General features: G+C 37.4%; 1 protein-coding gene across 2 annotated transcripts in view; it reads left to right on the forward strand.

The window, feature by feature from the left end:
* LOC145268437 (uncharacterized) overlaps window positions 1-27500 on the forward strand; it is a 1138892-nt gene that overhangs the window by 743617 nt on the left and 367775 nt on the right. For both annotated transcript variants that reach the window (XM_080123996.1, XM_080123997.1), the window contains one exon: window positions 8220-8313. In XM_080123996.1, the coding sequence (XP_079980122.1) occupies window positions 8220-8313 (94 nt within the window). The remainder of the gene's footprint in view (window positions 1-8219; window positions 8314-27500) is intronic.

A 27500-nucleotide genomic window follows, 5' to 3' on the forward strand; every position in this document is an offset into this window, starting at 1 on the left:
CTGGTCCCCTTTTTCCCTTCCCCCTCCCTTCACTCCTCACATTAAAAATCGGCCTTGTGCCTAATTTCCTCGGTGGGGGAGCAAATAAATACCATCTGTTCCGACAGATGCTGCAAGCTATGACTAGCAAAGACCATATGTGGGGGTAACCCCACATATCTGAACTTGGTCAATGTAGGGATCACCCTACAGACCAACAGTTACTAACCAGCTCCCATTTCCCACCTCTCGAGAGCTGGTCCCTCCTTTCCCTCCCCCTCCCTCTCTCTCTCCACATTAAAAAACGGCCTTGTGCCTTATTTGCTCAGTGGGGAAGCAAATAAATCAACACAGGCCCAGAGCCAGTGTAGACTCCGTCATATCAGACGGGCGAGCGGGTTATTCAATTGACCTCATTAAAAACTGTCCCCCCCCCCGCACAAAATCGCCGTCACATCAATCAAAAACGAGCACCTGTTTGTTTGTTTTTTCACACTTTACTGCGCGTCGTAAAAGCTTCCTTTTTTTTTCAAACCCACCTCTTTTTTTTTTTCACACACACTGAAAAACACCCGGGCAACGCCGGCTACCCCTCGCTAGTCTATATATATAAAAGGCAAAATGTGCGTGACCATATCGTGTATGTCTTCAAAAGGCTTTTCTCGCACACGCTCCCGGGTTCGTTACTATCGCTTAAAACTGTGTATATAGGTCCTAGATAATAATATCTAGGAATTGGGAAACCGCGTAGCGTATAGATTTATTTACGTCGATTTTTACAAAATTATTGCTATTTTGGCTTCTCGCGTGTTGATTGGGCTTTTTAGTATAAATAAAGTGAAACTAAACTCAAACGATGCCTTCTCGGCATTGCACCAGGGAAAAACGTCCAGAAGCAATCAGTTTTGATCAGACAGTTGCTATTCAATCTGGACAATTGGGAGCTGCTTTCCCCCTCCCCAACATCTGTTGGGGGAAGAAACAGTTAAATTTGGGTAAACAAACCCAAACGCTGTGTCTGTGTGACTTCTATTTGACCTTCTTAATTAGGTCAAATGGAAGCAGCAGAGTTAACTTTTATTGCGCACGCCTCTTTTTATAGTTAAATAACCTGCTTAATGTTGTCTGTCGCCGTGGCTCAATGGTTAAAGTAGCACGGTTTTTTTTTTCACACATTAATTTCTAACTCAAGGGTACGGGTTCGATTCTCATCAAAACATTTTTTTATTATTTAACCCCCCCCCCCCCAGAGTTTTTATTTACCTCAAGACACCCGGGCATCGCCGGGTACCCCCCGCTAGTCTATTATATAAATCTTTACTGTATGTTAGTGTGTATGTATGTATGTATGTTATGAAAATGTAGATTCCATGAAAAAAGGTTCTTTCTCAGAAGTGCGCGCATGTGGAACTCTTTTCCGTTTGCCTGTTTCCCACCTGACTACAACTTGGATGTCTTGTGGTGGGATCCTTCTACCCCTCCAGAAGATATCTCACTACTGATGCAATTCTCTATCTATATAAAAGCCAAGTACGTCCAAGGATGGAGTACTGCTGTCACATCTGGGCAGGAGCTGCTAAAAACAGCCTATCCTGCCTTGACAGAGTACAAAATAGACTTCGTAGCTTAGTGGAGGGGGGGTACTTTTTTCTTACCCGCAATCTCTTTCCCACAGGAAGGACGTTGCGAGCCCGTCTTTGCTTTATCGTTTGTTCCATGGCAAGTGCTCGTCTGAGCTCCAATCACTGGTTCCCCCTTGCCAATCTTTCATGAAAAACACCCGTCTAGCTGAAACCACTGTCAATAATTTTTCCCGCTCTTTATCTGTGCCTAAATCAAAACGTAGGTTCTATGAACCGGGCTTCTTTCTTAGAAGTGCACGTCTATGGAACTCTCTTCCGTTTGCCTGTTTCCTGCCTGACTACAACTTGGATGTCTTCAAGTCTAACATAAACAAATTCCTGATAAACCGCCCCCTTAAGTAAACACTCTATCAAATCTCCATTCTTAACGGTTACTAAGATATTATCCCATTTATTACTGTGCACACAATAACTCTTATCCCCGAGTGGCCTCTGGGCCTTTATAAGTAGTGTAAAAAAATGTTTTTCTCTGTTAAATTCAACAATCATCGTTGTCATGAACGTTGAGGATTTGTGCCGTGGTGAACGCATCTTAAATTCAAAAGGTATACAGTCGGCGCAGCGGATGACTGTCTCTTCTACGAGGTGTGTATATTGGATTGTTTTTCTCTTTCATCTATATTAAATTCCTTTATTCCTACCAACCATCATCATCGTCGTTATGAATGCCCCTTCATGTACGTGTATGTGTACGTGTGTGTATTTTCTTTTTTTTTTACATAGGCATCACCACATTATCAAGGCCAAGAGACAACTCAAGGATAAGGATTAAAGAGTGTACAGTAGAAATTGGACAATATAGTAATCATTAGTAATGAAAATTCAGTAAATTTGATAACTTATATGGAACGGCTCATCAAGAACTTATTTACGTTAGACTTGAACACAACCATATTGTAGTCAGCCGGAAAGCAGGAAAACGGAAGACAATTCCACAGGCGTGCAGTTCTAATAAAAAAGCTTTGTTCATGGAATCTACGTTTAGGTTTAGGCACAGATAAAGAGTGTGAGGGGGGAATTATTGATAGTGTGTACAGCTAGACGAGTGTTTCTTGTGAAAGTTTTGCGAGGGGGGACCATAGATTGAAGCTAAGTCGAACACTTTCCATGAAAATAACGATACATCAGAGACAAACTCGCAACATCTCTTCTGTGAGATAGAGGTTGCAGGGAAGAGAAAAGGACATCTCCTACGAGGCTACGAAGTCTATTTTGAACTCTATCAAGGCAGGACAAGTCCTTTCTAGCAGCTCCTGCCCAGAGGTGGCAACAGTATTCCATCCTTGGACGTACCTGGCTCTTATATAGATAGAGAATAGCATCAGCAGTGAGATATTTATCGGATCGATAGAAAGATCCCACCATTTTTCCAGCGGCCTTGGCAACAGATTTGATGTACGTGTTCCATTTAAGATCAGGAGTAATGGTCAAGCCCAGAAGCTTGTCAAAACTTGAGGCCTCCTGAAGACGAGAGCCATTCATTTCAATTGATGCCAGATGTGGATCAGAATGTTGATGATGTAAAGAGAGAAGCTTGGTTTTAGATGCATTAAAAGTAACCAGCCACTCCTTACCCCATTGTACTACGTGCTCAAGATCAAAGGAGAGAGAATTGGAGAGAACTTGGTCGTTTACTGTCTTAGATGTGCTACCATAAATGGTAGTGTCATCAGCATAAATGTCTACAAATGATGTAAGGATGTGCCTTTGAAAAGGGAATTTTTTTTCCGAAATAATGGATATTGTTACAGAAATAACAAGTAAGACATTTTTACCTAATACAACTGAATATATATATATATATATATATATATAGATATTAATATATATATATATATATATATATATATATATATATATATATATATATAGATATTAATATATATATATATATATATATATTTATATATTATTTTATCAACAATTCTTTTCTGTTGCAAGTTTAGAATTATAATCTCAGCTCAATAATTTTCAAAAGAGTTTTCAGAGCATATATATATTTTTTTAATTCAATTTTCACCTCAAACAAGGCACAGTGCCACTTTGAAGCAGGGGGCTACTATCAGGAACTTAATTAGCGGGGTCATTATGAAGGGAGAAGAGTATAAAGATGTTTGTTAACATTATACTTGAACTTCTGCCTATCATTGCAGTTGGGAAAGCAGAATCCCGGAAGGGAGTTCCAAAGACCCGCAGTTCTGGGGAAGAAACTATTGGAGTAAAAGGCTTTCTTGCACCTAGGGATCTCTACTGTAAAGGGATGAGACTTAGTAGCTTGTCGGGTTTGTCAGGGGTAGGTACGTCGGGGAGGTACAAGTGTTTGTAGTTCTTCAGAGCATTCACCATTGAAGTATTTGTAGAACAGGCAGAGGGATGCAACATTTCGTCGATGGGACAGAGGCTGAAGCCTAGATGACAGTTCAGGACCTATAAGGTTGGCGACTCTCTTTTGAACCCTGTCCAGGAGCGAGAGACAAGAAGCAGATACACCAGCCCAGATCTGACTACAGTACTCCATACATTGGCGAATGGTTGCCTTATAGAGGTATAGGATACTGGCAGGCGTAAGTAGTTTTCTAGCACGGTAGAGGGAGCCAACCTTCCTTGCAGCAGCCTTGGCAATGCTCTCAATGTATCTATTCCAGTTCATATCTCCTGTAAACGTTAGGCTGAGGAGTTTAAAAGAAGTACTTTCAGGTAATGTGTTCTTGGCCATTGCTATTGGTGGTAGAGAAGGTTTCTTGTAGTTATTGAAGGAAACAAGCTTAGTCTTAGCAGCATTGAATGTGACCAACCATTTTTGTCCCCATTCCACTACAGATTGGAGGTCATCCTCTAGTGTTCCTGCCATTTCCTTGGATATGTGATATATATATACGTAAATTGAATAAAATCACAACCTACATGAATAGACCTTCACTTATTTTGGTGTTAAGCTCTTACAGCTGTTTCGTGAAAGGATGGACAATTACCTCTCGTCCATAGACCTTTTTTTTTTTTTCTTTTTTTTTTTTTTTTACATAGGCATCACCACATTATCAAGGCCCAGAGGCCACTCAAGGATAAGGGTTAAAGAGTGTACAGTAGAAATTGGTCAATATAGTAATCATTAGTAATGAAAATTTGGTAAATTTAATAACTTATATGGAACGGCTCATCAAGAACTTATTTACTTTAGACTTGAACACAACCATATTGTAGTCAGCCGGAAAGCAGGAAAACGGAAGACAATTCCACAGGCATGCAGTTCTAAGAAAGAAGCTTTGTTCATGGAATCTACGTTTAGGTTTAGGCACAGATAAAGAGTGGGGGAAATTATTGATAGTGTTTACGTGCTCAAGATCAGAGGAGAGAGAATTGGAGAGAACTTGGTCGTTTACTGTCTTAGATGTGGTACCATAAATGGTAGTGTCGTCAGCATAAATGTCTACAAATGATGTAAGGATATGATTTGGAAGATCATTAATGTAGATCAGGAAAAGAGTTGGGCCCAGGATGGATCCCTGAGGGGCACCGGCATTAATACTGTGAGCTTCTGATTTTTGCCCCTCAACTACTACTCTTATGAACCTATCAGAAAGAAATGATTTAATAATTGAGAAGACTTTTCCAGCTATACCATAGCTAGCGATCTTATGAAGTAAACCTTTATGCCATACCCTATCAAAGGCTTTAGATATGTCAAGAGCAATTGCCCTAGAAAGATTGCCACCGTCGAGAGATTTGCTAATCCTATGCGATATAACTGTAAGCACATTTGCTGTAGATCTAGCAGAATGGAAACCATATTGAGTGTCACTAAGAAGGTTATTTTTGTTGAGATGTTTGATTACTTCTGTATTTAACACAGATTCTAGCAACTTACTCATGACGCACAGGAGACTTATTGGCCTGTACTGAGAGGGGGATGAGCGATCACCTGAATTCTTAAATACAGGGCATACTGATGAGATTTTCCAGGGAGATGGGAAACTATTCTCCTTAAGACAACGTCTAAACAGTTTTGTAAGTATGGGCGCTAATTCAGGTTGAAGTTTTTTGAGTACTATAATTGGAATACCATCAGGGCCAGTTGCTTTACTCGAATCAAGGTTTTTGACCTGTAAATCTTCCATCTAGTCACTCCTCAGAGAGGCTTACAACTATTCCCAGCAAGTTTTTTTTAATTCGTTGTGAACACGTTTATTTTTTCCCTCCATATTAAATGGAGCTAGTACTTATACTTAGGGTTTAGTTTCGTACAACCCTTACAGTCAATAACATCTTCCTATATCTTAATTTGTAGCCTATTTTGGGGGCACTATTTTTAATGAGTCTCTCTATTTAAGGATATTCTAATTTAATTTTAGCTTATATTTAGATTTCGCGGGTTCAAGGAACGAATGAGAAATCAATAAAAACCTGAATTCAGGATCCAGGATAGAATATGTACAATTAAACATGGATTTGGGGTTTTAATAAATGGGGGATTATGTGAAAGTTAGTAAAACAATAAAAACTTAGTTATTTATGTCTATTATTATAAATGTTGTTTGTGTCCGTTCCTTAATTCATACTTCTCCAAATTACTCATTTATCCCATTTTATTTTTTACATGTAAATATTATCAAGTTTTAACTAGACGTAAATAATTTGTTATACCCTAAAAAATTAGGGCTTGGATTACATTTTTCGAGGAGTTATAAGCTTGGAAAGATGGGGTGGAATTATTCACTATTTTCACGAAATTTCTGACACTGCTAGCACTGCTCGAGTCTACTATCAAGGAGAAGACCAGGACGACTGGAAACAATGCCGAGATAGGCAGAGAACTCATACAGATGTCTGATGAGGTTCCTAGTTAGTAAATACTAGTAAACTGAAACATGCTCAGGACTGTGTAGCAACAAACTACTGTTTATATAAAGACATATATATATATATATATATATATATATATATATATATATACTAGCAAAAGTACCCGTCGTTGACTGGGTTCAAAAACGGCCTACAGAAAATGGACTCTGATTTATGAAAGTATGATAGATTATGAAAAGGAAGGGTTGTAAAGAGATAGCTTCGAATTTGGGGTATCAAAACCAAAGCAAAATATGATGAAAGTAAAAATAAAATAGATAAACCCCAGAATTTATTATACCATACCTGTTCACACTGAAACACTTATCACAATATTCTGTGGATCTATATTAAAAAACCTTGTTAAACTTTGTGACATATTTCCATTCTATAGAGGTCAGGTGCGAACGAACACCCCCATAATTCTATTATACCATATTTCTTCAAACTGAAACATAATTATCAAAGTATACTTACGCAGATAGATATGAAAAGTCTTTATTAAAGTTTGTGCCTATTTCCATTTTATGGAGGCCAGGCGCGAAAGCCGACCCCATAATTTTAATGAATCATCATTATACCAGATCAAACATACCCATTCCTGTGTCTCGCTACATCTTCTATCATTATATGTGATCAGTTTTCTATAATAGTCAACCATATAAGAGCCTATTCGAGACCACACACACACACACACACACACACACACACACACACAGACGTTCAGCTTATATATATATATATATATATATATATATATATATATATGAACGAACAAATGATTAATAAAACATGTTAAAAGACATCTTGAAAAAGAGTTAAAAACATATTTAATTTTAAAAAAGGAAACACAAGTGGATAGTCCTTAATCCGCGGTGTTTCGAAGAAATACTCTCCTTCTCATCAGAGGGCAGGAATTAGCAAAATGCAGGATCGGATTTTGCATATAAAAGTATTTAATGAAACTACAGGTAAGTCACAGATCTTACTTGGTTAAAAAAAAGGGCGAGGTAAGGGGAATAAGAGGTAAAAGAAAAATAATAAAAAGATTTCACATGAATGGATAATCCGGTGAAGGGTAAAAATCCAAAAATGGTAAAATCCAAAACGGTCAAATTTAAAATTTCAATCCAATGGGTAAATTCCAAATGGTCCAATATAATCTTATATACGTATAAATATATATATATATATATATATATATATAATCTTATATATATTATATAATCTTATATATATATATAAAAGTGAACGTGTCTGCCTGTCTGTCTATCTGTGTGTCTGTCTGTCTGTGTACATTTCCCTACGCAATAACTCTGTCAATTTTTAGTCTATAGACTCGAAATTTGAAATACCGGGTACTGAGATTTGGAAAAATCGATGTGACGGGTGCCAGCCAGAAATTTGGCTGTTAAGGGGTCAAATTTCAACGATTTGACCTTTAAGAACTCTACGAAACTCCTCCGACAATTTTGGGTCTAGACACTTGAAATTTTAGATATAGGTTCCTTGAACCTGGATCTAACTTAATAAAGTAATTTGAGCCCGAAACTATAAATTTTAAGGGGTCATAATAGGGGTCAAATTTTAAAAAAATTAACCATTTTTTTTTGTTTTTTTGCTTTTTTTGCACAGCATACACCTCCAAACACCCGAGCAACGCCGGGCACCCCTGCTAGTATATACATATTTATATTACTCGTTATCTGAGTTTTCTGCTAGGTTTTATATCAATGTTCTGTTCTCTTTTTTTTTCAGGCTGAAATTTGTTCAAGCAGTCTAACAGATGTAATTCAAGGTGTTGTCAATGGAGTGGACGGATGTGTTTTCTCATTCGGATATTCCCGTGCAAGTAAGTGTATTTCTATTATATTGTTATACAAGCGTGAATATTAAAATGCAGAAATATTTATCTTACCAATAAATTAAAATTGTTTGGGCACAGATGCTAAATTGTGGACAAGTTTGAAGTATTTCATATTTTATGTTGAATATATTAGCAGAATACTTGGAAATTAACTATTTTTAAGATGCAGAAATAATCAGCTATAAATATAAAAGCGAAAATGTATGTATGTGTGTGTTCGCTTTTTCTGTGTGTCTACAAAAGGATTCTTTCATAGAAGCGGTCGGTCGGTTCACAACTTTTTAAAACTTTTTATATCACATATAAATCGTAATATCTCACAGTTAACAAAGAAGCTCGCCTGTCGATTTAATTTGCTCGATTGCGGGAAGATAAATATTTAACATTTGTCGCTCGCCGCATGTGGGTTAGTCTTTTTTCATATAACATCTTGGGGGGAGCGTTCAGCAGTAAATACTATCCCTAGCTGATAAAATATGTAAGCCTTCTGGGGAGCTAACCGCTTCAATATAATTCCAGAAACATATAGTGAGAAAAAAACGGAACATTTTATATACTGAATATACTATATTTATAATTTTTTATGGTAGGAAGTTAAAATATCCCGCAGTAAAACTTGACCTCATTAACTCATTAAAACGTGCACCTGCCAAATCCAAGTAATTAAATAAATTCAAACGTGTTTCTGTTAGCATCTCGCGGTGGGGAAACGGTTAACGTCGCACTTTTCTTTCACACTTTAATTTACAACTTTGCCTCAACGGTTCGGGTTCGATCCTCATACTTTTTTTTCAACCCCACCCCACGCCCGGAGTTTCCACACACACCTCCAAACACCTGGGAAACGCCGGGTACCCCTCGCTAGTGAATTATAAAAGCATTTTTTTTTATTATATTTCCCATGCTTAGCTTCAACTCTTATCTAAGGATTGTTTCGTTGGTTTTGAATTTGCCCCATCCCCAAACAACAATTAGAGTCGTCTAAAAATTACCTTGCGTTTGTACAGAAAAAAATGAAGGATTTTGTTAAAAGTATTTTAATTTGTTCAATATTTAATATATGTAGTCTATTTTTAAAATAAATGAATATTAAAACGCACAAATATTTATCTTACAAATAAATTAAAATTGTTTGGGCGCACGTCGACAGCATTTCAGATGAGTTGCTAAATTGGGGACAAATTAGGAGGATTTCATATTTTATATTCAATATATAAGCAGAATACTAGGGAGTCAATTGCGCTTGAAAGCCAAATATATTTATATATTTTAATATAATTTAAATATATTTCGGAGTAAAACTCCACCCTCACTATGTTTTTTTTTCTTTTTCTTCTTGACATGTTGTAATTTTTTTCCCCCAACATTTTCTGCGGAAACTGAATGAGTTTTATATAAAAGTTTGAATTTCTTCAATATTTTAAAAAGTAAATGAATATTAAAAAGACACAAATATTTATCTTACAAAAAAATAAAATTGTTTGTGCGCACGTTGACAGGATTTAAAATAAATTGCTAAATTGGAGACAAGTTTGGAGGATTGAGATAGAACGCACACTTCTGTTCAGGATCCTATTTGTTATTTGCCAAAACTGGTGGGAACCAAGCCGCTGATCAGCTACCTTGGATTTAACAGACTGGGCATATAGCTCTCTTGCATTTTTTATTACTCTTTTACAGTAGTTGCTGGCAGTCCTGAAAGCAGTTTTAGTCTCAGTGCATCTATTACGTTGGTAGCAATGGAAAAAGTGATTTCTGTGCGCGATAGCAGCAGCACATTTTGGGGAGAACCATGGCTGGCTGTTAGGTTTTTGTTGGAACTTTTTAGATGGTACGAATTGGTTTATGCCTACAATTAAGCATTCGGTCAGATCTGATACTACAGAGGACACTTCCTTTTTAAACATGGAGTACAGAGGTAAATCAGATATGAATGTACGGAAGCCATCTCAGTCAGCCACAGAGTATCGGTATACAGTACGGTGGAGGGGTACGTCTGGGGACTTATTACATTTCGTTTTTATCTTAACTGATACGACGGAGTGGTCGGAGGATCCTAGAGGAGAATGAACGGAACATGAACATAGCGCAGGGGAAGTTGAGAGAAAAAAGTCTAGGAGGCTTGCATATTGACCGGGTGTATCGGGCACATGGGTGGGTTCGCGAACAATCTGAGTGAGGTTATAAGCAATAGCAAAATCATGACAAAACCTCCCCTCATCGTCTGTCTTATTTGAATGGGTCAGCCATTCCACGTTATGGACGTTTAAGTTACCACAGATGTGAATGTTAGTCGAGGTATGTGCAGACAGTATGTGGTCTATTTTCTCAGATATGCTCTAAAAGATAGTAACTCCGCTGTTGTGGGGACGATAGAGGGCAAATATAAATGCAGTGGTGTTATCAAGTGCAACCCTGAAGCACATATAGGGTAAATTAGGATCTTCTCTAGAGATATCCCTGCCACACGGGAAGCCATCCTTAATGTAGGCACATATTCCATGTCCATGGCTATCTTGGGGGGGGGGTCAGATTTGGCTGTTAAGTTAGAGTATCCGTTAATTATGAACTCATCTAGGGAAGTGGTCGGCCCTATTCCAGTTTCACTTAGAAATAATATGTTCGGTTTCGTCTCCTGTAATTGGGTTTCAACCTCTGGAAGGTTAGAACGTAGACCCCTGATGTTGAAGAAGGAGACCTGGTAGTAGGGGTTTACGTTAGAAGATGGGGTTCTAGGTTTATTCAAGTTTTTATTCTGGAGATATTTCATGTTGAGGTTTTGGGATTTGTGGAATAGGTCGGCATACTTGGTTAGAGCAGTACAGAGAGGGAAAGTAAGAGAGAAAAAGACAGGAATTTTTTTTGTAGCACACGAAAAGGTAATGCCGTAACAATTACCCACTAGTGTGGCATCGAGAGGCCCCACCAGAGACTACTGCATGGTGCATATCCACTCACCAAATGGCAATACAGCAGTCCCAGTTCTTTGCGCCTGCTGATAGGACAACCTCCTTAGTGGTTAAACCAAGGTTCGGGTCCCTGACTATCAGGCGGATAACGTCAGCCCAGACAAAATGTTTACCTCCAGCACCCTTACTAGTGACATGGCCACAAGGACAGACAGAGACAGAAAAATTTACGACATCTCAGACTACTGGTCACCAAGTACTACCGACCTTTAAGCAGCTTTTTCTTCACCTTTTGTCAGAAAAATCACTCATTGAATGAGGACTGAGGGACAAAAAATGAGAAGCGAGAGTTACTGGAGCTGCCGATAACACATCCACTGTATTATCTACTCTCCATTGAAAAAAAAAGGTGGGGAGGAGGGGAATGGGTACAAGTGACTTATTTATATCTAAGTCGTAAGTTCGATGCTAAGTTAACAATTCAGGACACTTTTGATGATAATCTCCACTCCCATATTAATGGGTGGAAGAATCATTGGAATTTCACCTTATAATTAATTAAAAACCAATAATTAACTTTTATCAGTTTGTAAAGTCGACTTAATATTAATTTACATTCGAGTTTAGATAATTATTCAAGGTTTTACTTTAGGAGGTTCGTTTTCATAGGTGACTTTTTCTTTGCTAATGGCACTGTATTATATTTATAGGGTGTCTACGTCGTGGAGGCACAAGTGTCTGCAGTTCATCAGAGCATTCACCACTAAAATACTTGTAGAACAGGCAGAGGGATGCAACATTTCGTCGATGGGACAGAGGCTGAAGCTTAGATGCCAGTTCAGGGCCTATCAGATTTGCGACTCTCTTTTGAACCTTGTCAAGGAGCGAGAGACTAGTAGCAGATGCACCAGCCCAAATGTGGCAGCAATACTCCATACATGGGCGAATGGTGGCCTTATAGAGGTACAGGATACTTTCGGGTGTTAGTAGTTTTCTAGCACGGTAGAGAGAGCCTACCTTTCTTGCAGCGGCCCTGGCAATGCCTTCAATGTAATTGTTCCAACTCATGTTTCCTGTGAACGTTAGGCCAAGGAGTTTGAAAGATGGACTCTCAGATAAAGAGTCGTTGGCCATTGCTATTGGTGGTAGAGAGGGTTTCTTGTAATTATTGAATGAAACTAGTTTAGTCTTGGCAGCATTGAATGCGACCAACCACTTTTGTCCCCATTCCACTTGCAATAATAGTATATATTAAGTATACTACTTGAATAAAGTCATAAGTTTATCTACTCTAATAGAGAATAAATTCCGGCATTGTTTTTTTTTATCGTTTACTTTTTAGCATGGGGGTGACGAATAAGACAGGCGAATACAGACAAATACATAAATAAAACAACAAAAACAAGTTTAAAAACAAGGTAACATAAAAACATTTAGGATGAGTTTTAAAAAAATACTTAACGTGTTTGCCATAATGTTCCGTCCGCCGTCTTTTTGCCAACTGGTAGCTAGCATGTCGTCGTGTCTTTCTAGAGCGTAAGAAGATTTCTATTTCCAGATAACTTGGACGAGTGCCTATCTATTTATAGAATAAAAGTCGTTACGTTCAGATGTGTAAAATATTTAATTTACATTTTTTTTTATTGTTAAAAAAGTTCAAACATTTTTTTTTCTTTTATAAGTCTTTCTTTATAAGTCCTAAGTTTATCTACTCTAATAGAGAATAAATTCCGGCATTGTTTTTTTTTATCGTTAGTTTCCGGCATTTTGTTTGTTTTTATCGTTTACTTTGTAGCATGGGGGAGGGGTGACGAATAAGATAGGAGAATACAGACAAATTTATATCATATTGTCTAGATGCACGACCATCAAGGACAACCCAGATCAAATATATTAGAATTTGGAATTTTAATACAGAATCGTTAATTGTATTTGAATCAGGATTAAAAAATTTTTTATAGTATTGGAATTGGGACCGTAACAACGCAATTTTAAATATACTAGCCTGGGAGCCCGGCATAGCCCGGGTGTTTGGAGCGGTATGTCGAGCAAAAAAAAAATGTGGTAGTAGGAAGGCAGGCTCGAACCCATACCATGAAGGGAGAAAAGAATGTGAAAAAAACATGACGTCTTTGCTGTTACGACCACAGCCAAACCGGAAGTTATGTACGTTAAAATTATGACTAGACAATCGAAAAGAGGGGATGACTTTCGAAAATATCGGCGAAAAAAAGCGACTCCTCCCTGTAGAAAAGTGCCCAATTGAGGGTGAAGAAATTAATTTTTTTAGGCAATTTTTCGGTATTTGTCGTCTGGAAGGTCGAGCTTAAAAACGATCCTGTTCTTGTGAAAATCCATCGCCTTTGTCGAAAGTTTTAGGCAGACATGCAAACAGACATACATACATTTATATATTGGTATTACGTTACGCCAAACCGCAAGTGACGTAGGTTTAAAGTAAGGCTAAACAATCGAAAGAAGAGGATTACTTTCGAAAATATCGTCGAAAAAAAGCGCCCCCCCCCTGTAGAAAAGTGCCCAGTTGAGGGTGAAGAAATGTGTTTAGCCATTTTGTTTCGATATTTGTCGTCTGAAAGGTCGAACTTCAAAATGATATTGATCGTCTGAAAATCTGTCGCCTCTGCCGAACGTTTTAGGCAGACATGCAAACATACATACATACATTTATATATTAGTAGGTCAAATTTTCGACCCAAACCGATTAAAATGCTTGCCCTATCACTGAATACCCTTTATGTAAAATTTCAAATGTCTAGACCAGAAATTGTTTGAGTAATTTGGTAGAGACCGCAGAGGTAAAAATTTTGACCCCTATTATGACTCCTTAACATTTATTGTTTTGGGCTCAAATCAAGTTATTAAGTTAGATACACGCCCGAGGAACCTATATCTAAAATTTCAATTGTTTATACCAAAAATCGGCAGAGGAGTTTGGTAGAGTTCTCAAAGGTCAAATTGTTTAATCTTGACCTCTTAACAGCAAAATTTCTGGCCGAAAACGAATGCCAAAGATTTTCCCAAATTTCAATACCCTGTATATCAAAATTCGTGTCTGTAGACTGAAAATTAGCAGAGTTATTGTGTAGGGAAATGTAGACAGACAGACGGACGGACAGACGGACACATTTACTTTTATAGATATACTAGCATGGGTGCCTAGCGTTGCCCGGGTGTTTGGAAGTGTATACTGAGCAAAAAAAAAAAAAAAAAAAAAAAGAAAAAAGAAAAGTTCAATTTTTTAAAATTTGACCCCTATTATTACCCCTTAACAATTATTGTTTCGGGCTCAAATCAAGTTATTAAGTTAGATCCATGTCTAATGAACCTATATCTAAAATTTCACGTGTTTTAGACCCAAAATTGTCGGAGTAGTTTGGTAGAGTTCTTAAAGGTCAAATCGTTCAAATTTGACCCTTTAACAGACAAATTTCTGGTCGAAAACCGATCACGTAGATTTTTCCAAATCTCAGTACCCTGTATATCAAATTTCGAGTCTGTAGACTAAAAATTGACAGAGTTATTGCGTATGGAAATGTACACACACACAGACAGACACACAGACACGTTCACTTTTATAAATATATAGATAAAATGGTATTTGGAATTTTAAAACAAAACTATTTATCCTTTCAGGATCAAGACTTTTAAAATGCAATTCTAAATATCTTGGTATCGGAATTTTTTATTGTATCGGACTCGGGAATTGAGGAGACATCGGTAATGGTAAACTGTTTGTGGAATTTTAAGTAGAACGTACTTAATTAACGCTGACGATACAATTACCGATTCCATTCCAAATTTTTCGATTTCTATAAATAGTTATCGCAGGCCTGTTGGCGGTATTCCAGAAATTTGGCAATATATAAAAAAAAAACATTGGAGCCAATTAAAAGATCTCTCTCTCTCTCTCTCTCTCTCTCTCTCTCTCTCTCTCTCATTGTTATGGCAAGCGAGGATTTTTTTTTAAAGAGTTTAGCATCGTGCGTTATAAATTACTAGTAGATGTTCCCATCGTTCGATGGGCATAAAAAAGTTTTCAGAAAAGGAGCAGTCAGTCGGTTAGAGAGAGAGAGAGGGGGGAACATCACACAAGAAGCGCACCTTTAGAAACCTAAAAAAATCTAGTAATCTTCTATATGCGGCATAATGGAGAGCACCCCTTTTAGGGGAGCTGGGAGCTTCTACATTAACGAACATTGTGCCTCACTTGTCTGTACTTGTGAGGTGCAGAGGTGTTAAGCAGGTGTTTGTGATTTTAAAAATATTCTGCTATGACTCAAGCCAAGAAGGACAGTTTGTTTATAATATTGAACCAAGCCCAAACGATATAAGACCTTTAAATTTGAAATGTCAAAAAAACGGAGAACTCGTCAACAAGGCATTCGAAAATAAAACAATGATAAAACTATGAATATATTTGCTATCTTAGTATACGGAAAATTCCAGTAAGCCGACGATGGGAAGAGGCCTGAAACGACGCAATAAAGATAACGCTCTGATCCCCATCTGGCATCAATTGAAATGGATGCCTTTCGTCAGTGGATAATTACATTTTAAAAATAATATATATATACCGCTCCCCATGTGGGGGTACCAAATTGGTTGAAAGGGAAAATTATTCCCAACTCGCATTTAGGTAAAAATGCACTTTCGTAAATAATTGAATTCATTCAAAACATATCGCTAAAACCAAAACAAAACAACATCTAATATATATATATATATATATATATATATATATATATATATATATATATATATATATATATATATATATATATATATAAATTTGAAATGTCAAACCCGGAAAATCGCCAACGAGGCATTCGAAAAAAAAAACTATGTTAAAACTGTATTTTTGAGATGAGTTGTTTTCATTTATTGAGATTGTCGGACTGACGTCCTCATCTTGGTTGTTATCGTCACAACGTTTCGGTCGTTTTGCCCTCCGGCCTTCATCAGGTGTTTGTATCGAACTGGGGAACTGTTTGTTAAAAACCAAAATGCTGAGTTCAATCCTGAACGAAGGCAGTGAAAAGTAACACAGAGAATCAGCAACTATGTCCCAGAGCCTAGCTGGAGTCCAAACACGGTACCCCGTAATAATAATAAAGTGTTGGGTTCGAGACTCCTAACAAACGGTTCCCCAGTTCGATAGAAAACACCTGATGAAGGCCGGAGGGCAAAACGGCCGAAACGTTGTGACTACAACAACCAAGATGAGGAAGTCAGTCCGACAATCTCAATAAATGTTAAAACTGCACTATTTTTGTATGAGCGTAAAATTCCAGCAAGCCATTAATGCCGACGATGCCAATCTATATATCTATAAAAGTGAACGTGTCTGTCTGTCTGTGTACATTTCCCTACGCAATAACTCTGTCAATTTTTAGTCTATAAACTCGAAATTTGAAATACCGGGTACTGAGATTTGGGAAAATCGATGTGACGGGTGTCAGCCAGCAATTTGGCTGTTAAGGGGTCAAATTTCAACGATTTGACCTTTAAGAACTCTACGAAACTCCTCCGACAATTTTGGGTCTAGACACTTGAAATTTTAGATATAGGTTCCTTGAACCTGGATCTAACTTAATAAAGTGATTTGAGCCCGAAACCTTAAATTTTAAGGGGTCATAATAGGGGTCAAAGTTTTAAAAAATTAACCATTTTTTTTTGTTTTTTTTGCTTTTTTTGCACAGCATACACCTCCAAACACCCGAGCAACGCCGGGCACCCCTACTAGTATATATATATAAAAAAAAACATGGGAGCCAATTAAAAGATCTCTCTCTCTCTCTCTTTCTCTCTCTCTCTCATTATTATGGCAAGACAAGATTTTTTTAAGAGTTTATCACTTTTTTTTTACACAGTGGTCACCACTTATCAAGGCCCGGAAGCCACTCAGGGATAAGTGTTATTGCAAGTACATTACGTTAGTGTGGAGATTTGATGAAGTGTTTACTTAAGGGGGCGGTTCATTAGGAATTTATTAACGTTGGACTTGAACACATCCAAGTTGTAGTCAGGTGGGAAGCAGGCAGACGGAACAGAGTTCCACAGGCGTGCAGTTCTAAGAAAGAAGCTTTGTTCATGGAATCCACGTTTTGATTTAGGCACAGATATAGAGTGGGGGAAATTTTTCACAGTGGATTCAGCTAGACGGGTGTTTTTCATGAAAGATTGGCGAGGGGGGACCAGAGATTGGAGTTCAGACGAGCACCTGCCATGGAAATAACGATAAAACTAAGATAGGCTCGCAACGTCTCTTCTCTTGTTCACTAAGCCACGAAGTCTATTTTGTACTCTGTCTAGGTAGGATAGGCTGTTTTTAGCAACTCCTGCCCAGATATGGCTACAGTATTCCATCCTTGGACGTACTTGGCTTTCCCAAATCTCAGTACCCTGTATATCAAATTTTGAGTCTGTAGACTGAAGATTGACAGAGATATTGCGTAGTGACATACACACAGACACATTCCCTTTTATAGATATACTAGCATTTCAGCACAGCGTTGCCCGGGTATTTGGAGGTGTATGTAGAGCAAAAAAAAAGGTGAATTTTTTAAAATTTGACCCCTATTATGACCCCTTAACAATTATTGTTTAGGGGTCAAATCAAGTTATTAAGTTAGATCCATGTCAAAGGAACCTATATCTAAAATTTCAAGTGTATAAAATCAAAATTTGCGGAGTAGTTTAGTAGAGTTCTCAAAGGTCAAAATTATGACCCCCATAACAGCAAAATGTCTGGCCTAAAATGGATTACAAAGATTGTCCTAAATCTCAGTACCCTTTATATTAAATTTCGAGTCAATAGACTAAAAATTGACAGAGTTATTGCGTAGGAAAATGTACACAGACACGTTCACTTTTATATATATATCTATAATATAAAGCTGAATGTCTTTGTGTGAGTGTGTGGTCACGAACAGGCTCCTATATGGTTGCCTATTTTAAAAAACTGATTACATATAATGATAGAAGATGTATCGAGCCACAGGAATGGGTATGTTTGATCTGGCAGAACAGTGGTTCATTAAAATTGTGGGGTGTGCGTTCGCGCCTGGTCCACAAAGTATGGAAATAAAAAATTTAAAAATTAAAAAAAAAAAGTTTACTGTACATAAGAATACTTTGATAAGTATATGTTTTAACTTAAAAAGGGATGATATAATAAAATTGTGGGGTCTGCATTCGGGCCTGGCCTCCATAGAATGGAAATAGGCACAGACTTTAATAAAGACTTTTCATATCTATCTGCCTAAGTATACTTTGATAATTATGTTTCAGATTGAAGAAATATGGTTAAATAAAATTATGGGGTGTTCGTTCGCAGCTGACCTTCATAGAATGGAAATATGTCACAAAGTTTAACAAGGTTTTTTAATATAGATCCACAGAATATTGTGATAAGTGTTTCAGTGTGAACAGGTATGGTATAATAAATTATGGGGTTTATCTATTTTATTTTTACTTTCATCATATTTTGCTGTGGTTTTGATACCCCTAAATTCGAAGCTATCTCTTTACAACCCTTCCTTTTCATAAGCTATCATACTTTCATAAATCAGAGTCCATTTTCTGTAGGCTCTTTTTGAACCCAGTTAACGACGGGTACTTTTCCTAGTAATATATATCTATATATATATATATATATATATATATATAGAGAGAGAGAGAGAGAGAGAGAGAGACAGACAGACAGACAGACAGAGACAGAGAGCGTGTGTGTGTGTTCTGGAAAAAAGAAAAAAGAAAGAGAAGCTAGGTTATCTGATAAAATCCAAATAATACGAACAGTCAACAACTTAAATATAACTGCATTCGCTTTACTGCCCAAAAGGCAGATTCAGACTGTGACAAACAATGGCGAAAGCTTACCCTGGAGAAATCTCTGACCCTAATTAATCCTGAGTGGCAGCAGATGGCCTTCTCAGGCGACAGAAACATTGCCGAATGGACAGCACTTATCCGATAAGCTGTACAGGTCAGAGAAAATGTCAGTTCAACACCTCGTAGTTTATAGCCGACACAAACCCAATTATAAATGCGATTATTTAATGTACACATGAAAATATATATATCATTTGCATTGTTTAAATTGTTACATGGTGGGGTGAACCAAATGATATATCAATTTTTATTTTGTTTGTAGCATTCGACTATATGGTTTTTACAGCATTTTACTATATGGTGGTGTAAACCAGATAATAATTCTATTTTTATTTTGTTTATAGCATTCGACTATATGGTTTTTACAGCATTTTACTATGTGGTAGTGTAAACTAAATATTTCTATTTTTATTTTGTTTATAGCATTCGACTATATGGTTTTTACAGCATTTTACTATATGGTGGTGTAAACCAAATAATATTTCTATTTTTATTTTGTTTATAGCATTCGACTATATGGTTTTTACAGCATTTTACTATATGGTGGTGTAAGCCAAATGATATTTTTATTTTTAAATCGTAGTATTCGGTTATATGGTTATTATAGCATTTGACTTCATGATTATGTAGAACTCGATTACATGGTGGGGTAAACCAAATGATATCTCAATTTTTATTATGTTTGTAGCATTCGAGTACGTGATTATTTATGCATTTTACTAGATGGTGAGGTGAACGAAGTGATATTTATATTTTTACTTTGCAGCATTCGATTATATGGTTATGATAGCATTGGACTCTGGTTATCATGGCATTCTGTTATATGGTGGGGTGAACCAAATGGCATTTCTTTTTTATATTCTTATTACACAATTCGACTATGCGGTTAATAAAACATTCGGCTGTCTGGTGGGAAAACAAAATTATATTTTGTTTTTAGTATGTTTGTAGCATTCCACTGTATGGCTATTATAGCATTCGACTATATGGTGGGGTGAACCAAATGGCATTTCTTTTTTAGTTTTTTGTAGAATTCGACTGTATGGTTATTATAGCATTCGACTATATTGTTATTAAAACATTCGATTATAGCATTAGATTATATGGTGGGGTGAACCAAATTATATTTCTATTTTAATTTTGGTTGTAGCATTCGACTATAGGGTATAGTCGAATGTCACAAAGTAAAAATATGAATATCACTTGGTTCACTCCACCATATAATCTAATGCTATAATTATCATATATAACTTGAGTGCCATCAGCTATAATTGAATTATGAATAATTCTTGATAGAATTATTTATAAAAATAAGTACACGACTTAAGTGCCGTCAGCTATAATTGAAACTGAAACAAAAACTTATGGAGAATTCTTGGTAAACTTATCTATTATAAGAAATGGAAGTGCATAACAATTAAACTATAAATTTGTTTTCTTTTTCATCAAGACAAGATGAATGTCTTACTTTTTTAACCGTAAATTGTTAGGTGTAAGTACAAGACTTGCTGTTCAGTCAAGCTTTTTGTTTATAGGCATCATATTCTTCTAGGTGTTGGTACAAGTTTTTTTTAAGATTGTTGTTCAGTCAAAATATTTTTATTTATTGACAGCATATTCTTCTAGGTCTTCAAGAGAGCCATAGAGTTGCAGATATAATCGTGACACAGAAAATAAATAAATAACACAAACGCTGTCGTATTATTACATACATTGCTTTTCAAAAAGGTATCCATGATTGTTTTATTTTATTTTTATCCCAAACATACGGTATCACTGGTAGAATACTTAACATAATTAAATCCTTCTTAGATAAGAGAAAAATTCAGGTTGTCCTCGACGGTCGTACATCTAAACAATATGATATAAATGCGGGGGTGCCCCAGGGTTCTATCCTTGGACCTCTGCTGTTCCTGATATTCATAAATGACCTCCCCGACAAGATTGCCTCTGAGATGGGGATATATGCTGATGACACCACACTCTATAGCAGGCACGACAGGAAAACAAATGAACATATATCTAAAGTAATGGCAGAAACACTAGAGGATGACCTCCAATCAGTAGTGGAATGGGGACAAAAATGGATGGTAACGTTCAATGCCACCAAGACAAAACTGGTTTCATTCAATAATTACAAGAAACCTTCTCTACCACCTATAGCAATGGCCAACGACTCTTTGTCTGAGAGTACGTCTCTCAAGCTCCTTGGCCTAACGTTCACTGGAAACATGAGTTGGAACAGTTACATCGAGGGCATTGCCAGGGCCGCTGCAAGAAAGGTAGGCTCTCTCTACCGTGCTAGAAAACTACTAACACCCGAAAGTATCCTGTACCTCTATAAGGCCACTATTCGCCCATGTATGGAGTATTGCTGTCATATTTGGGCCGGTGCATCGGCTACTAATCTCTCGCTCCTTGACAGGGTTCAAAAGAGAGTCGCAAATCTGATAGGCCCTAAACTGGCATCAAAACTTCAGCCTCTGTCCCATCGTCGAAACGTTGCATCCCTCTGCCTGTTCTACAAGTATTTTAATGGTGAATGCTCTGACGAACTGCAAGCACTTGTGCCCCCACGACGTGAACACCCTCGACAGACCCGACAAGCTGCAAAATCCCACCCCCACACTGTAGAGATTTCTAGATGTAAAAGATCCTTCTACTCCAGTAGTTTCTTCCCCAGAACTGCTAGACTTTGGAATTCCATTCCGGGTCACTGCTTCCCCAACTGTACTGACATGCATAAGTTCAATGCAACGTGAACCAACATCTCGCTGCCCTAATCCCTACATAGTACCCCAGTAGATGTTTCCCCTGATAGTAGCCCCCTACACCAAAGTGGCAATGTGCCTTGTTTGGGGTGAAAATGTAATAAAAAAAAAACAAAAAAAAAAGGCACAGTGCCACTTTGATGAAAGGGACTACTATCAAGGACATAAGTGTCATGAATACTATATAGGGAGTTTAGCAACTAGATATCTGTTCACGTTACACTTGCAGTTTTGCATGTCAGTACTGTTAGGAAAGCTCCAAATTCTAGCAGTTCTGGGCAAGAAACCATTAGAGTAAAAAAAAAAACTGGTAACATCTAGGGATCTCTACTGTGAAGGGGTGGGATTTTGTTACTTTTCAGACGTGGCTGGTTACCTATAATGCATCTAAAACCAAGCTCCTATCTTTACACCATCAACGCTCTGATCCCCATCTGGCATCAATTGTAATGGATGGCTCTCGCCTAGGAGAAGCTCAATGTTTTGACAATCTTCTGGGCTTGACCTTTACTCCTGATATGAAATGGAACACGTACATCAAATCTGTTGCCAAGGTCGCTGGAAAGATGGTGGGATCCTTCTACCGCTCCAGAAGATATCTCACTACTCATGCAATTCTCTATCTATATAAAAGCCAAGTACGGCCAAGGATGGAATACTGCTGCCATAGCTGAGTAGGAGCTGCTAAAAATAGCCTATCCTGCCTTGACAGAGCACAAAATAGATTTTGTGGCTTAGTGGGGGATGCCCTTTTCTCTTCTCTGCAACCTCTTTCCGACAGAAGAGACATTGCGAGCCTGTCCTTGTTTTACCGTTATTTCCATGGCAAGTACTCGTCTGAACTCCAATCTCTGGTCCCCCCTCGTCAATCTTTTATGAAAAACACCCGTCTAGCAGAAGCCACTATCAAAAATTTTCCCCCACTCTCTATCTGCGCCTTAATCAAAACGTAGATTCCATAAACACGGCTTCTTTCTTAGAACTGCACGCCAGTGGAACTCTGTTCCGTCTGCCTGTTTCCCACCTGACTACAACTTGGATGTCTTCAAGTCCAACATAAACAAATTCCTGATGAACTGCCCCCTTAAGTAGACACTTTATGAAATCTCAACACTAACGTACAACGTACTGTACATTCAATAACCCTTATCCCTGAGTGGCTTCCGGGCCTTGATAAGTGGTGACCTTGTAAAAAAAAAAATCCATCATTTGCGCCCCTCCCGTTTAGTCCCAAAAGTCCCCAAGGCCTTAATATGGTACTATCGCTTCCCCGGGAGGGTTACTTGTTTGAGGAGCCTTCTGTGAAGGCAACCAGCTCCCTGGGGAATAAACGATTGTCAATGATATCTAACGATATGCACATGCTGAAACATCAACAAAAACGGGTCAATATGTCGTCGGCTATAACTGGCTGGCATGGGTCGCTTCTTCATTGTGTCGTTACAGGCATCTTCCCATCGCCGATGTTAATGACATGCTGAAATCGAACGCTTGTATAAAAATAGCGAACAAATGCATTTTTATAAAAAAATTATTTAAGATTTAACAATGAGGAACGTATTTTTATAAAGACCATTTGAAACCAATCACATGCTATTGGTCCGTCGACTTCAGACCCCAAGCTTCAACTATAGAATTGTTTAATTCTCCTTTTCTTCATTGGAAAGCAGAAAAGGGGAGTGAACGGGAGAGAGAGAGGGAGAGAGGGAAGGACGCAAAAAGAGAAAGATATATCCATACAGTTTTAACATTGTTTTGTTTTTGAATGCCTCGTTGACGAGTTCTCCGGTAGGTGTGTCAGAAACCTCGTGAAAACTATTGAATAATTCGATCCCCTGTCTTTCCAAGCTTAAAACTACTCGAAAAATGTAATTCAAACCCTAATTTTTTTTTCAATTAAAGAAGCAAGGACCAAGGGTTCATTAAAAAAAACAAAAAAAAAACGACGTGGTTTAAAAAAATAAAGGTTTAAAACTTCGGACTTTAGAGGTAAATTTCTAAAAAAAAAAAAACACTTTTTTTTTGTTTCAAATTTGTTTAATAGTATTCATTGATCTTTAATTTGTGATATATAAGACTTTGGTGAGTAAATTAATCATTTACTTTTTAATAGACATTTCAAAATGGGGGGGGGCGTGAATTAAAAAAACGTTTGTCTAAAAATATAATAATATTCGGTTTATTGAAAAGAGAGCTTAAAATTTCACATTGACTCTGAAAATATCGTAAAAATAGAATCGATAGAAAAAATTTTATAAATTTTTAAAGTTTAAAAATTTAAAAATATTTAACTCGTAAAATTCAATTGATTTCGTTGCTGTTTTTTTTTTTTTTTAAATATAAAAAAATATTTCTATTACTTTTTAAACAACTTTGTTAGTTTACTTTGGAAGTATAATCCATAAAGAAAATAAACAACCCACTTTTAAGGGGAAATCACGATTTTTTTTTTTATATTTTATTCGCAGTTTCGTGTTAGGGGTGTCAAAAATTCCTACAAAATTTCTGATACACCCAAATCACCACTTACCAAGACCTTGAGGCCACTCGAGGATAAAGCTTAATGTGTATACATTAGTCAATGTGATTATAGCGTAGTAAAGTGGGAATTTTGTAAATTGGATTACTTAGGGGGACGGTTCATCAAGAATTTGTTTACATTGGACTTGAAGATACAAAAATTCTGATACACCTAGTTCTCCGGGTTTGATTTTTAAAATTCTAAGGACTTACATCGTTTTGGCTTGGCTCAATATTATAAACAAACTGTTATACTTGGCTTGAGTCATAGCAGAACATTTTCAAAATCACAAACACCTGTCCAACACATCTGCAATTCACATGTACGGACCAAGTTAGGCACAAGGTTTATTAATGTAAAAGCCCCCAGCTCCCTCAAAAGGGGCTAATTCATTGTGCCACATTAACGTATGTAAATTTGAGTTCAGCACCATGCAAAACTGCTAAATAGACATACACAGAAAATTCTGGAAAAATATGGTATAATAGTCCTAAAAATGAAGTGTTTTTATTAGCCCTAAAAGAGCCCCTGGAGCACACCCAAGAGTTATCATAAAGTACAAGGGGCGTGCAATAAGTAATGTCCCTGACCCACTTCCCATAGTAGTAGAGCAACGAAACTTGGCACAGTTATTAGTCTTTCTCTACATAGGAACCACCCAGAGTTATGCATTTCTCCCATCGTTTGATGCAGCTCTGGGGATCTTTTTTGTAGAGCACCCCAGGTTAGTCCTCCAACCATGACGTGACTTCAGAAATCAAGGCTGCATCATCTGGGAAACGATTTTCTTTCAAAAACAACTTAATGGCTGGGAAGATGGGGAAGGATGCCATCGCCGATATTAATGGCATGCTGAAATCGAACGCTTGTATAAAAATAGCGAACAAATGCATTTTTATAAAAAACCTATGTAAGATTTAACAATGAGGAACGTATTTTTATAAAGACCATTTGTAACCAATCACATCGACTTCAGAACTGTTTCAAACTATAGAATTGTTTAATTCTCCTTTTCTTCATTGGAAAGCAGAAAAGGGGAGTGAATGAGAGAGAGAGAGAGAATGAGAGAGAGGACGCAAAAAGAGAAAGATATATCCATACAGTTTTAACATTGTTTTGTTTTTGAATGCCTCGTTGACGAGTTCTCCGGTAGCTGTGTTAGAAACCTCGTGAAAAATATTGAATAATTCGACTCCCTGTCTTTCCAAGCTTAAAACTCCTCGAAAAATGTAATCCACTCCCTAATTTTTTTTTCAATTAAAGAAGCAAGGACCAAGGTTTCATTTTATTTAAAAAAAAAAAATGAAAAGACGTGGTTTAAAAAAATACGAACCTTGGCACAGTTATTAGTCTTTCTCTACATAGGAACCACCCAGAGTTATGCATTTCTCCCATCGTTTGATGCAGCTCTGGAGACCGTTTTTGTAGAAAACCCCATATTGATCCTCCAACCACGACGTGACTTCAGAAATCAAGGCTGCATCATCTGGGAAACGATTTTCTTTAAAAAAAACAACTTCATGGCTGGGAAGAGGTAAAATTCAGAGGGTGCAAGGTCAGGAGAATAGGGAGGATGGGGAAGGATTTTATAACCACACGCTGGTGCTTCTGATCTGGCGACATGCGAGTTGTGGACCGGAGCGTTGTCCTGCAGGAGGAGGGTACCTTTGCTGATCTTGCCCCGCCTCTTGATTTTGATAGCTTCCCCTATCCTCAAAAGTGAAGCATAAGTGGCTCCTTTAATTGCGGTACCATTTGCCAGGAAATCTGTCATCACTACTCTGTCCTGGTCCCAGAAGACTGTGAGCATGACCTTGCCAGTAGAGGGCTGCATCGTTGCCTTCTTTGGAGGTGGTGAGTCCAAGTGCTTTCACTGCATTGACTGGGCTTTGGTCTCTGGATCATTGTGATGGACCTAGGTTTCATCCTGTGTAATCAGTCTTTTGAAAAACTTTGACTCATCTTCTTGGCACATCTCCAAATCCATCCTCAAGCACTCGACACGTTCTCGCTTCTGGAATGAAATCCATCTGGCAGACACCTTATGCATATGCAAATGCTCATGAATGATAATTTCCACAGACCCTGTACTAATCTTGACATCTTGGGCTATTTGGCGAATAGTAATGCGCCGATCTTCCAAAATGGCAGCCTCTACTTGACGGACAGATGCCTCATCAATGGCAGAAGGGGGCGACGAGGTCTGGGAGCTGTTTCCACAGACTTCCGGTCATGTTTGAATTCACGATGCCAGCGTTTTACAAGGTCATATGATGGGGCATTAGCACCATAAGTTTCTTTCATTTCATCGAAAGTCTCCTGTGGTGTGCGTCCTTTCAAATACAAAAACCGGATCACTGCTCGATATTCAACAGGCTCGGTTTCACACCTGACTCAGTTCAAACACCTGTAAAACAGAAATTGCAATTAGTTCAGAGCTGTAATTTGCCACATAACCCATAGAGATATAAATCATTGCACATGCAAAATTTCAGCTAGATCAGACAACTGGAAGTGGGTCAGGGGCATTACTTATTGCACGCCAATCGTATAGCCATACAAAATTATATAGAAATCAGTTAGTTATAACTTTTCAGAAAGTTTTATAAAAATCCACAGCATCATTTTTTTTTTTTTTAATAACCACAAAAGTGTTAATTGAAGCTATTTTAAACCGAATGGCACCCCCGGGGGGGGGGCAATTATAGTTTTCCCGGAAAATCCGTTGTTACATTTTTACTATGTATTAAACATTAGAAAATTTCCATGAAAGGGGAAGATAACTGTGAAGTCAGTGAAATATGCACATTATTTTTATTTTCTTAAAAAAAAAAAAAAATTAAAATAATTGCATGTTTTCTGTAATTTTCGGCATACGCTAATATTTTTCAATAACAAGTAAGTACTTCATAAAGTTTTGCTGTCACTTCATTTTTTGAGTGTTATATTTAACAACCGCCTTTCCATACACAAGTGCCGCGGTTGTTTTTATTTTTATGTTTTTTTTTGTTTTCTTTTTACATAGACGTCACCACTTATCCAGGCCGGTAGGCCACT

Source organism: Euprymna scolopes, chromosome 43 (genome assembly GCF_053919585.1).
Source record: "Euprymna scolopes isolate OS-2025 chromosome 43, ASM5391958v1, whole genome shotgun sequence".
In the NCBI taxonomy this organism is placed as follows: Eukaryota; Metazoa; Mollusca; class Cephalopoda; order Sepiida; family Sepiolidae; genus Euprymna; species Euprymna scolopes.